Source organism: Anomaloglossus baeobatrachus, chromosome 4, assembly GCF_048569485.1.
Source record: "Anomaloglossus baeobatrachus isolate aAnoBae1 chromosome 4, aAnoBae1.hap1, whole genome shotgun sequence".
Taxonomy (NCBI): Eukaryota; Metazoa; Chordata; class Amphibia; order Anura; family Aromobatidae; genus Anomaloglossus; species Anomaloglossus baeobatrachus.
In genome coordinates this window covers 255,553,158-255,566,504 of record NC_134356.1, presented here as the reverse complement: position 1 = coordinate 255,566,504, position 13,347 = coordinate 255,553,158, and the positions used below count along the sequence as shown (strand labels likewise).

General features: G+C 44.5%; 1 protein-coding gene across 1 annotated transcript in view; it reads left to right on the top strand.

The window, feature by feature from the left end:
• Positions 1 to 13,347, top strand: part of LOC142303441 (solute carrier family 23 member 2-like) — a 511,942-nt gene that overhangs the window by 85,800 nt on the left and 412,795 nt on the right. Inside the window, exon 4 of the mRNA XM_075344788.1 lies at positions 3,164 to 3,326. Coding sequence (XP_075200903.1) covers positions 3,164 to 3,326 — 163 coding nt within the window. The remainder of the gene's footprint in view (positions 1 to 3,163; positions 3,327 to 13,347) is intronic.

The window sequence follows — 13,347 nt, the reverse complement described above, 5'->3', positions numbered from 1 at the left end:
AATTTTTGGAAAAAAGGGAGACTCCGCTTGGAGTCACCTTGCGGTGTTTTACATGATTTTAGAAGGGCGTGCCATGCCTATATCTGTGTGTCCTCCTCTTTTTCCTTGTCCAGCTGTTTTGTTTTCGCATGAGTATATGTCCTTGTCACTTTCCAATGTGTTTGAGTTGTTTGTCACCTTTAGGACACCTTTGAGGGTGTTTTCTAGGTGTTTTTCTGTGTTTGTGATTGCCTGCCATTGTTTCCTATGCAGTTCGAGTTCGGTTCGTCGAACGTTCGACGAACCGAACTCGAACGGGAGGTCCGTTCGGCGAACCAACCTCGAGCCGAACCGCGACCGGTTCGCTCATCTCTACTTGAGATGGAAAAAATAGGCCATCACTGAGCCATGGATACCGAAAAATGAGAACGCTACGGATCGCAGAAAATGCCTCAAAATTGCACCACTTTATTTGGACAAATTTCAGATTTTTTTTTTAAACCCCTTAGATAAAAGTAAACCTATACATATTTGATATCTGCAAACTTGTACCAACCTGAGGCATCACACCGATACATCAGTTTTACCTTAAAGTGAACATGGTGAATAAAATATCCGAAAAACAGTTGTGCAATCACATTTTTTTGCAATTTTTCCGCACTTGGAATTTTTTTGCCATTTTACAGTATACTATATGGTACAACTCATGGTTTCATATAAAAGTACAACTTTCCCCGCAAAACCAAGCCCTCATATGACAAAATTGATGGAAAAAAAAAACAAGTTACGGCTCTTGGAAGAAGGGGAGCAAAAACAAAAATCGAAAAGGGATGAAACAGTTAAACAGTACTCATCCCCTGCTGCAGAGTTAACATTTATGTACATGTAAATCTGCATAAAATAGTTTTTACTAGACTACCTAACTTGCTAATTAGCGATAAAACATTCATCATATATCCCAAAAGAGAAAAAAATAAAATGTCCTGCAAAAATTAAAATCCACATGAAAGCAAAAAGTATGGCAAAATAGAACATATCTGAAAACTTTGTGTGATCTGAATTCAAGAAGTGGCCTGTTCCTTTCTTATAAATAAATTTAGCATTAGCTACGGTAGGTAACACATTGATGGGAATTCCCTTTGTGCTATAGATATCTGAGCCTCTCTTCTTTCATCGTTTCTCAGACTGATCTCAGATCTGAGATTGGTATTTTACATGCATTGATAATGGAGAGTGTCCTTGACTACCCTTTGCATAGAGTACAGCATAGTTTGAGATCCTTCTATCTGCTTTCAGATTCCCCAATATTGATAATGGTAGTACATGGTTGGAGTCACCAACATTGACGATGGTAGTACATGGTCGGATTCAGCGATATTGATGATAGTAGTACATGGTCGGATTCACCAACATTGATAATGGTAGTAAATGATCGGATTCACCAACGTTGATGATTGTAGAGTATGGTTGGATTCACCAACGTTGATGATGGTAGTACATGGTCGGATTCACAAACATTGATGATGCTAAAACATGAGTCAGACTACTAATGGACACTGAGAAGAGGCCAACTTTAGCGAAAGAAGAGAGGTCCATGAATTGTTGATCCATGGCCAAAAAGTCAAACGGAGGCTGTCACGCTACACTACTGAAATTACTGAGCCACAAGTAATATAGCTTCAGAGTGTAGTTTAGTAAGAAACCACTAGAGGTCAGCAAAGAGACAAATTGTAGTCAAGAGCTAGCAAACAGTCAGGAGCCAAAGAGTAACCTATAAACCAAAAGTTAGAGACAAATGCTGGAGTCAGGAGCGAGGATACAAGTCAGCGGTCGGAAAGTCCAAATACAGATAAAGGAGGACAAACAGGGTAGGACAGGAGAAAACAGCAGATAGGACCAGTACTCAGGGACCAATAAAGGCAGATGAACAGGGGAGGGCACAAGTCCGGACACAGTAGCAGGGAGGAAGGACACATCAGGAACACTCACCACAGCCAGTATACACGCTGCAAGGCAAAAATATCACTGGCACTGAACCATAGGCAGAGAGGCAATATATAGCTTCCTGGGATCTGGAACGAGGCAAGGAAAGTTAACCCCTGACATGACCAGGCCGGAGCTGGGTGTAACCAAAGCAGGGAAAGGCCGACCTGGATCATGACAGAGGCCATCAGGTAAATTTACTAAGCATTTCCAGCTGATGTAAATTTTTTATGTAAAATGGAGCGTCACTTTAAGGGGTTAAGTCCTTAAGAAAATAACAAGCAAAGATGAATAAAGGTCGTGAAAGCAATAATTTTACTAGAACTTCAATGTCCATCTTTTTTTTGATGCCAGGAACAGGAAAAAATAAAGACGTATACATACTAAAATAATTACAAACTATAGATATGGTAAAGTGATTAAAACCTTGTTAGCTAACTTACTAAAGAAGAGCTGGGCTAAGGAAACCTCTCCTATAACAACCACGAAGGGAGATCACTGTGAGAGCCCAGCAGGAGGTCTATGTCATGGTGGCTGCTCCCATTCCTGTCACTGAAGGATGTTCAGAACTCTATGAATACTTGTAAAATCTGAAAGTAAAGAACTCTTCAGGAGACTTAGAGGTATACTCTGTAAACTATTTGGAGAGGTCTCAATAAAACAAGTGCGGTCTCCCTTAGCACAGGAAGACTTCCATTTTGCTGGATGATTTTATTGTGGCTAGACACTCAGCTACATTTTGTTTAAAATGCCAGTCGTCTGGATAATTACTTTCCTTCTGCGTATGACATGGCTGTTGGTAAAATACAGCCATTCGTGTATTGGTTGATTGTCCTAGTGCCGATGTTACTGTCAACCCTTGACAGATTTTATTGATGATCCAGCTTTTCTTTCTTATATCTGAATTTACTGCTAAATAAGCAAACGTTTCCATTTATGTAAATATTCTTGAAGAAACAAGCAGAAGAAATGGTATTGGAGTCCAGATAGATGTAAGTAGACCTTATGCCTGTGTGTACCTTCTGGCTTTTCTGAAATTGCTTGCATGCTAAGACTAAAAAGGGTAAGAAGGAAAGCACATACTGCCACTTTGTTATGTACATTTCCTTTTTAATACCAGTTTTTGGTATTTTATGTTACGTTTTTGTGAAAATAGATGAAAAATCAAATTTAACAAATAACTATATTCTTTGATCCATAGATTACCTATTCTACAAGGAGGAACGTTCAGTTTAATTACACCCACATTGGCAATACTATCTCTGCCTCAGTGGAAATGTCAAAATTCTGATGTGGTCTCATTCAATGGTACCGAGATCTTCTCTATAAATAACACAGTAACCTGGCAGTCCCGAATTAGAGAGGTAATCTAGATACTGTGTGATAGTGCATGGCTGTGTTTACCTGGGCATTGCATGCTAATACCTAAATACTGTAGGTACTGTTTGAGTGTGAAATACATGATGATCTCTGATAACATATGCATTATTTATTTTATGCAATGTATGATTAATTTAGTCAAGGTCAATATTCAATAGCTCATTTTAGGTACTTTTTTTTATTAAGAAAACATTTGATATTAAATATGCACTATGTGTAGTATTTGTTGGCAAACAGACAACTAGATGACACATGGCAATGTATTTTCTAATATATAAATGTTTGTATGATTTTAAATTACATAACTGCTATGTTTAATTCACTAAAAAAGGTTTGATCAAAATAGATCTGCCCACATGACTAGTGTGCTGATATCTTGATATTAAACATGTTAAGATGATTAGTGCCACACTTCAGCATGCTTTAAAGGTGAATGAATGTTAATTATTTTTTTTTAACTTAGTTTTATTAACAATTTCAAACATGGTACAACTGACATTTGCCATATAAAGATAGCTCAGTATATAGATAGTAATATTTAAATATAACAATGAACAGTCATATAAAGTCCATAATATCTTTAGCACTTAACATAGAACAATGTTATTATCCAAACTTCTTATCATTTGCATATATATCTAAATTTATATTGAGCATAAGAACAGCTCTATCAGCATGACCATATTTTGAAAACAAGATAGAAAAAGGAAGACAAAAAGGAGAAAAGAAAGAACAACAACAACAGCCACATTGCATTATTATATCTCAATATACCATTGGACAGTGTTTCATATCCCAACATCTAGCGGGAACCACCATTATCCGCATAATCTCCCTCAAACCTCCGCAAGTGTGTCTGGAGAAGAATTCCACAAACCCCAGATTTTGTTAAATTTTACCGGGCACCCCCTATTATAATATACCACCCGCTCATAGACTATGGTTGCATTGACTAATTTAACCCAGGACTGCACAGTTGGATTCGAATCTCCCATCCACCTCAGAGCTATTAATTTCCTAGCCAGAAACAATGCCTCTCTGAGGAATATTGTCATGTAATGATGCCAGGACTCTTCCTCCACCACCCCAAATAGGCATATCAAAGGGTCACACAAAACAGGAATCGACACAATCGATGTCAGCAGAGATGTCACTCCCCGCCAGTACGAAGATATACTGGGACAGCTCCAAATCATATGTATGAAATTTGCCCCTGAGAGATGACACCTCGGGCACTCCGATGTACGAGAACAGCCCATACTAAATAATCGAGTTGGAGTAAGGTATGCCTGGTGGACAATGTAGCATTGAATCAACTTATTATTAACTGATGGGGATACCGCAGTCGGAGATTCCAATAGCTCTTCCCATTCCTCTCCCTGTAGAGAGGTAATTAGAGATTTCCATCTATCCTGGGCTGGCAAGGGGTCTGACTCCACCCCCACCGACAACAGGTAAGTATATATAGCTGAGATGAGGCCTCAAGGTCCTTGTGATTTTAGAATACCTATCATAGGAAGTGATGATATCAATTTCCTCACTCCAATTTTCTGTATGTGGGATTGAATTGCTGTGCAAATCTGCAGGTATCTAAAAAACTGTGATTTTGGAACATTATATTCAATCTGGACTTGTTCAAAGGACTTGAAGGTTGTGGTTCCCGGGACAACAAAGATCACCTAATGCACTGACGTTGTGAGTGGCCCAGAATTGCGCCAAGGGATGATGTCTCAGAGTATGGAAGTGGCTATTCCCCCATAATGGGAGTTCCGCCACCACCCCTTTGAAGTGTACCACCCTCTTGGCTTGTCGCCAGACTAATCTTGCCAACCTGAGGAGGGGTAATTGCCATGGTGTTCTCAGTCCATCTGATTCCAGAAAACCCACTAAACAATCAGTCCCAGCCGCGTGTGCCAAGTGACTCTCAGAGTTTGGCAGCTGACATCCAGGCATCCAAGTCTCTAGTGCCCTAAGCTGTCCCGCGAGGTAGTAGAGGAAGAACTCCGGCAGAGCCATCCCTCCCAGTCTTTTGGATCTCTGTAAAATTGATAACTGAAGTTTGGGTCTGGATTTCCCCCATATGAAAGAAGTGGTAAACGAGTTCAACATTGAGAAGAAGGATTTGGGTACTGATACTGCACTATGTTGTAGTGTATAACTAAGCTTTGGAAGTAATATCATTTTGATTAAATTTATTCTGCCAACCACTGACAAGGGTAGCTTGCTCCACAAGTTATATTTAAGTTTAACGTGCTCCAGAAGTGGTGTTATACTCGTCTGCAGGTCTAGTGTATGGTCTTTCTGTATGTGTATTCCCAGGTATTTAAAGCTAGTTACCACTTGCAAAGGTGACCTACCCTCCATTGAAATTCCAGACCCGTTCATTAATGGCATCAAAGCAGACTTATCCCAGTTGATGCGTAGTCCCGAAAACTCCCCAAATTTGTCTATAGTGTCTATAACCACCGGTAGAGTCTCTTGCACTCGATCTAAGAAGACAACCATGTCATCCGCATACAATCCTATTTGATCTGTGCGGTCGGCTATAGTGATTCCAGTGATCTGTGGATGAGAGCGGATTTTAATTGCCAAAGCTTCAATAACTAGTGCAAACAATGCTGGAGACAGAGGGCATCCCTGTCTTGTGCCCCGGTTCAATGAGAAGGGTGTAGACATAGCACCATTGACTAGTATCCTGGCTGTCGGGGACCTATACAACATATGAATCCAGTTACTGAATTTCGGCCTAAAGGCGAATCTCTGGAGGCAGGCAAATAAAAATGGCCATTCTACCGAGTCAAATGCCTTGGCCGCATCCAGCGAGGCCAAGACCCACTCGTTCTCCTGGACCAGTGTGCTATATTGCACTATGGACTGGACCCGTCTTATATTTATAGAGGTGTTTTTCCCAGGCATAAATCCGGTTTGATCTGGGTGAACTATACTCAATATGACTGAATTAAGCCTGGACGCCAGTATTTTGGTAAAGATCTTGTAATCCACATTAACTAGGGATATAGGACGGTATGAACCGCAGTCTAGTGGGTCTTTACCCTCCTTCCTCAGCACGACTATATGTGCTTCGTATAAGGAGGCAGGTAGAGAGTCGCTGGCTGAAAAATGTGAGAAAACCTCTAAAAGAAATCGGGCCAATACGTCACAATATTTACTATAGAATTCTATGGGAAGGCCATCTGGACCCGGGGATTTCCCCCTAGTCATATCTGAGATGGCAGTAATCACTTCATCCAGTGTGATGTTCGCCTCCTGAGACTCCCGTTGTGATCCACTCAAAGTGGGAAACTCCAAATCCGACAAATATGTCACGCAACTTTGAACTCCATGAGGATTTCTAGAAGTGTATAGGGTTTTATAGTATTCACAAAAGCACTCTAAAATATCCTCAGGGGATGTAGCTATTGAGCCATCCATCCTCTGTATACCCAATATTGTATTTGAAGTGTTGTGTTGCCTAACCATATATGCCAATAATTTACTGGATTGATTTCCAAGCTCAAAATATGATTGTCGGGTAAAGAACAATTTGCGTTTGGACTTGGTCTCAGAGTGCTGCATATATAACCTATATGATTGCATCCAGGCCGCCCTATTTTCATCGGTTGGGGCTGATATATATTTTGCCTCTGAGTCCCTATGTCTCCCCTCTACTAAATCATCCTCAGTTTTAGTCACTCTTTTAAGATATGTTATGGTTGAAGACAAACGCCCTCTAAGGTAGGCTTTAAGAGTGTCCCACACCAAGTTAATATTCCAGGGTTTAGGGTGGGCTTCCAGGAAATCCTCTATTTGGGTCAGAGTTCTATCACTTTGATCTATTAGTTTCAGCCAAAAGGGGTTTAACCTCCAAAAGGGTTTACCAACACCTTGGTAAGTCTTCATAGTAAGAATCACTGGGCTGTTATCTGATATGCCCCTGACCCCGTGTACCACGTCATCCACCCAGGTTGCGATATTGCTCGACCCAAAAATATAATCCAGTCGGGACAGCGTGCGTCTAGTAGAAGAATGACATGTATATTCTCGGGTGTTAGGATGCCGGAGTCGCCAAAGGTCAATCCACCCTCCTCCCTCCGCGCATTGCTGCAAATCAGTTAAGTGTGTGGCCGAATGTTGTCCCCCTCCATCCATCCGAAACCTGTCCTGCTCCTCATTCATCACAAGATTAAAATCCCCCATATATAACACATACGCATCTGGATAATTGAGGGCAAAGCTCAGTGCTTGTTTAAGAATGGAGATGCGAGCTGGCGGGGGGTTGTAAATACATAATAGCACATAATCTCTAGAGTTTATAGACGCATATATAAACACAAATCGCCCCTCCGGGTCACGCCTCACCACCTTCACTTCCCAACGGATATGTCTATGGACCAATAGAGAGACACCCCTGGAGTAGCTGGTGTGGAACGCATGTGCCGACCATTGTACCCACGGTTTGTTTACTAGTCTGGCTGTGTCTCGTGTGAGGTGAGTCTCTACCAGTACCACCAGTTGGGCCTTGACTTGGCTTAATTTGGGAGAATACCTTAATACGTTTTTTGGGCGATTTAAGGCCTCTGACATTCCAGGTCATAAATATTAGCTCTGACCCCATATTACATACATCTTTTTATAGAACCAGGATCCCAGGTATAAGACCCTTCGTCCCTGCAAGTAAGTGTGGTTAACCCTCCAACAGTAATAAGCCTGTCCCTGCAAAGAAATAAAGTTAATGCAATTGCAGCTGTAAACATATAGAACCAATATCGAACTTCAGGACCTTTCCGATAAGTCCTGTAAAACATTTCAAACATCAATGGGGATACCACCACTGAATACAGTGTCCTGGTATAGGTGGTATAAGGGTGCATAAGATAGGGCTCCCATTTCACAAGAACCAATTCCTGGCCAATTCCTCCATCACTCGAGGCACGGGGAAGTCCCATCTGTCTCCAAAGGGGGCTTCAAGCAACCATGGAAGAAGAGGGTCGCCAGGGGGTACAGAAAATGTCACCTAGGAAAGTAATCTCATTGCTTCTGCCCCTTAGGTTTTGGGTGTACCTGTAGCCAGTCCTCAGCCTCAGCAGGTGTAGTAAAAAACAGAGGCGACCCTTCATGCACTATGAGGAGCCGGGCAGGGTACAGCATAGAGTAGATGATGTTCCGCTCCCTTAATTTCTTCTTCACCTCCATGAAGTGGGCCCTCTGTTTCTGGAGGTCCACCGAAAAGTCCGTAAAGGTCGAGAGCGCAGCATTATTGAACTTGAGTGGACTCTTCTGTCGGGCCAGACGGAGTGCTTTGTCTCTATCTCTGTAGTTGAGCATCCTTGCTAAAAAGGGACGTGGTGGCGCGCCTGGAATAGGAGGCCTTGTTGGAACTCTGTAGGCCCTCTCCACCGCAAATGTCGAGGAGAACTCATCTACGAGATTACATTTCAGCCACTCCTCCAGGAATTGTTCCGGATGCTGACCTTCCGAGCGCTCTGGCAGTCCTATGATTCGTATATTGTTTCGACGCATGCGGTTCTCCAGATCGTCTGCTTTCTGGCGCCATGCATTTGCCAATCCGGCCATTGTGGTCATTTTTGTTTTGAGTGTTACAGTTTGATCCTCAAGTTCAGACACTCGCGTCTCGACTTCCGCTGTTCGGGCCCTCAAGGATTGCATGTCCTGACGCAGGAGGCCCACCTCTGAATGTACCTGCTCAATTTTCCCTGTGAGGGAGCTGTTGCTTGTAGAAATTGCTTGTAGAAGCTGTTCATACACCTGCCTCAGGGTTAAATCATCTTTATCCTCTGAACCGTCATCCAATAGTGCCTGACCTTTTGGGGTGGCATTTCTCTTGGCTTTAGGGGCATCTGCTTGACCACCCCTTGCAAACTCCTTAAGTTTGTCAATAGCTCCACTTTGTTTAGGGGCACTCATATTGATACACTGGGGATTTGCTGATTCTGCACCCCTCTCTTATCGTGCCCCCGTGCGTCTGAATCTGTGCCTTTATAATGTATATTTAGTAATATGTCTGTCTCCACTTCCCCACCACGTCCAGAGAGCCGGAAAACAGCCACTTATATGGTGGATAATAAGAATGAAGGGAGTCCCAGGGCAGCACAGCCCTCAGGGTGTATTTATCAGGATGATGCAGGCCTGCGCAGCGTGGGGACTTCAATATGTGCCACTTATTTGTTTTCATGTGTCAGGAAGAATCTGCAGGGCCTGTTTTGCAAGGCACACACTCCAGACCCTCCAGCACTCTATGGGTTAAAGTCTCCCACACAGCCACCGGCCCCTGCTGCTCACTGACTGCCAGATACACAGCTAAGGGATTAACTCCCTGTGCTCACCACTCCCGGGTCTTCACCTCTGGCCATAAATCTATCACTCCTCACTGATCTCCGGAGTCATGCTCTGCTGCTCACTGTGAAAATGCAGGCTGTGGGAAGATGGCTGCTGCTCCACACTCTCCAGCCTCAGGAGATCCAGCAATGCCATGCAGGAGTCAGAGAATAGCTCCAGTGGGAATCGCCAGCCTCCAGATGGTGTCTCCTGTCACAGCAGCAGGTCAGTGAGTAAATGGATCAGGTAACCGGGTGTAAATGGCTAGGATAAGATCAGGATTATAGTAGCTCTCTTCCCATGCGTCCCCTCTGGTCGGCTACATCGCCCCGCCCCCCAATGAATGTTAATTTTAAAGTTGATTTTAGTCAATAGTAGCGCTGGTCGAACTCACAAAAAAACGAGACCGGCGGGTCCCTGCTAAATTTAAAAAAAAACCCCGGATCCGCTCCGGAATCTGGTACCCATATAAGTCTATGGGAACCTTAATCCGGGGATTAAAAAAGTTGGTAGAAGGGATAGGGAGTAGGAGCATGCACGGTTTACTCACCGAGGCTGTGTCATGGCGGCACACTCCTTCCGGGTCACGCTTTCCCTTCCAGGTCACGCTTTCCCTTCCGGGTCACGCTTTCCCTTCCGGAGCTGACAATTGAATATTCACTGCTTTCCCCACCCACTGGCATGTGTAATTGGTTGCAGCTGGATGCGCCCCCACCCTGAGCGGCAGTGTGTCAGCTGACTGCAACCAATCACAGGCGCCAGGATGGCCGGTGGGCGGAGAAAGCAGTGCAAGTGTCTGCAGGTGTGTATGTTGTGAGAGACTCAGATGAACCCCGTTCAAGCAGCTATATGATTTCTTAGAAGATTAATCAATTACAGATAACTCTCACAAATTAACCTTTTAGAAGCCACTGTATTCTCTTCTATTGGCCAATCTATAAAATACACAGGGACATCTTATTACCTGACTATATTCTATATACAGTAAAGTTATTGTTCCTGTCTGGGGGTGAGATAAAATTTGCTGCTCATTTGGATGTATTGGTGTAATAATTAGATATGTTTGTGATTATTTTTTTGAGAATTTATGGGAAAAATAAAGTAGGTGACCAATGCTGAAACAGGCTTAGTGTCAGATCTGAGCACAAGGTTTTAACTTCCCATTCAGATTATGTACAGAATCCGCTTCCCTTACCATCATAACTGTTATCTCTCAGAGGAGATACCAGATTTCAAGCTCATTCTAGTAAAGTGGAAGTAAAAACTGTTCCTTAGAGATACTGAGGACGATCATCTGATTTGGTAGAAAAGTCTTTTAATTTCAACTACGGCTACTTTTTGTTACTCTCATAATTCATAGGTAAAGATGGCCGAATCCACAACTATTTGGGATCGACAGGTCCAAATGGATTATTAAAAAAAAAAAAAAACACAGTTCGGGACCGGGATTAATCCCACATATCTGCCTGAATGACGATCTCTATATAAGTCTATGGGGACCTGAATATTGTTTTAGTGTCCATGGGACTTTAGGGTACTCGTCACCGGGCCAGTGGTTCCTTGGGGTAGCTGTGACTGGCCTGACCTGGTTTTGTGACCCCTTCGGCTACATGTTAAATAAGAACAGCAAAGGGAAGCATGTCACCGGCTGCAGCGGTGACTGGGGTCTCGGACTCCTTCACCGCCGACCCTTCCTGTGACTAGTCCTCTCCCAGGGGCAGTACTGGATGGGGAAGGGGGATGCTTTGCAGCATATGTGGCCAGGAACTAGCCACCGCTGCACAGTCTCTCTCCGGGGCAGGTGTTATGTGCAGCCAGGATGGTATCGCTCCCCACGGGCGGAGCAGGGTACCCCGGGAGGTTGGTGAGAATGGGGGCAGCAGTCCACGGGAGTGCCGGAGTGCAGGGCGGCGGCAGTTACTCACAGAGTCACCAGGTGCAGGTTCCAGTCACTTTATTTATTGGCTCAGGTGGTATCGCACTCCAGGTGCTGGTCCTCACCATCAGAGACTCTGATCGCTTTCCGGGCAGGTCAGAGGCCCGAACGGCTGGCAGCCTAAGCCTTTCATGGGTCGGACTCCTATCCCTTTCCCCAGGCCCCCTCTCTTCTGTTGTGCCGCGGCCACTGTGACTAGGGCTCTGTACCTCTCTCTTGTGCTCAGTCCCATTCTCTGGCGACTACTCTCTTCTGGTCCACGATTACAGGTCCCGGGTCCCGTCTCAATAAATGTTACTGCCCTCCAGCTTGGTGGTGCTGTCTGCTCGGTGTTACATCCAGACAGCTCTGCTCTGCCTCCCTGAACGCTTGATAGCTTCCCTTCATGGAGCTGCACACATCTGCTCTGTCTCGTGTCCAAGCTGTTCTGAGGTAAAGTGAAACTGTTTTCTACTCCAAACTGCTCATGCCCCCACCACTTTTGCAAGTTGCTATGGCAACCTGGGTCTGCTAAGAACAGGCTGAGTCACTTTTTGTGTCTGTAGAAACATTATTAACCCTTTCCTAGTGACTTCTCCCTGCTGTATGGTGGTGTGAGGTGTGTGTAGAACTTACTAGATTAGCATCTTGACCTGCCTGGGAAGGATATAATGATATTCCCTGTAGTGACTAGTCTCAGGGGCGCTACATTGTCTTTTAAAATGCTGGTAGAATGGGCTAGGAGGATTAGAGCACTTACCAAGTCTCCCTTGCGACTGTAACACTACTTCAGGGCTGCTCATTAATTAATTTATTTACTGTTTTTCGTGCCCACCTGCAGTCCTGGCGCCTCTGATTAGTTGCAGTCTGACTCCGCACAAACCCTGTGTGACAGCTTGTGTGACTGCTTGGAAACCCACACGCTGTCTGCATCTCTATCTACCGATCGCAGTCACCGGGGCTGGTGTAAAAATCAATAAATTTAAATATTGGGTCCCCTCAGATTGTGATACCCAGCACAGATAAAGCATACTAATACAAGCTGCAGCCCCCAGTCGTGTGCTTATCTTGGCTATGTATTAAAATAATAGGAACCACAAATATTTAACCCCTTCATGACCTTTGACGGATATATCCGTCATGATGCCCTGGTACTTAAAGACCCATGACGGATGTATCCGTCATGGCGAAATCGTGGCCCCGGAGCCCCGGTGACTGCGATCGGTTCACACAAACCGCAGATTCGGGAAGGAGGGGACCTGTGCCTGACCTCAGGAGGGGTGGTGCCTCCTCCCCGGACCTACGGAGGCTGTGATTGGCTGACGAACGCCGCTCAGCCAATTACAGCCACTGTAATGTTTGAGCCATTGAAAATGGCTAAAACATTGAAATCCAGCCATGATCAGTGCAGCTGTAGCACTGGTCATTGGCTGGAGCTAGGTGACCTCAACTGGACCACCCTACCCCAGCTCTAGCAGCTCTGATTGGAGAGACCGGCCTTGTGACCGATCTCTCCAATCACCGTGGACCTGGGGCCGGTGACCGCCCCCCTCAGCTTCACTTGTCAGTCCTGGAGCACGCCAGTACAGTGTATACAGTACAATGGCAGGGAGCCATCTCCGGTCCCATACTATTATGTGACCGGAGCATGGGACCCGGAAGTTGCTGCGCTGCCATTGTACTGCATCAAACCGGCAAAAAGCTTCCCGATCCGCCGCCACCCTCCTCCATCTGCCATCGCTCTCCCCGATCAG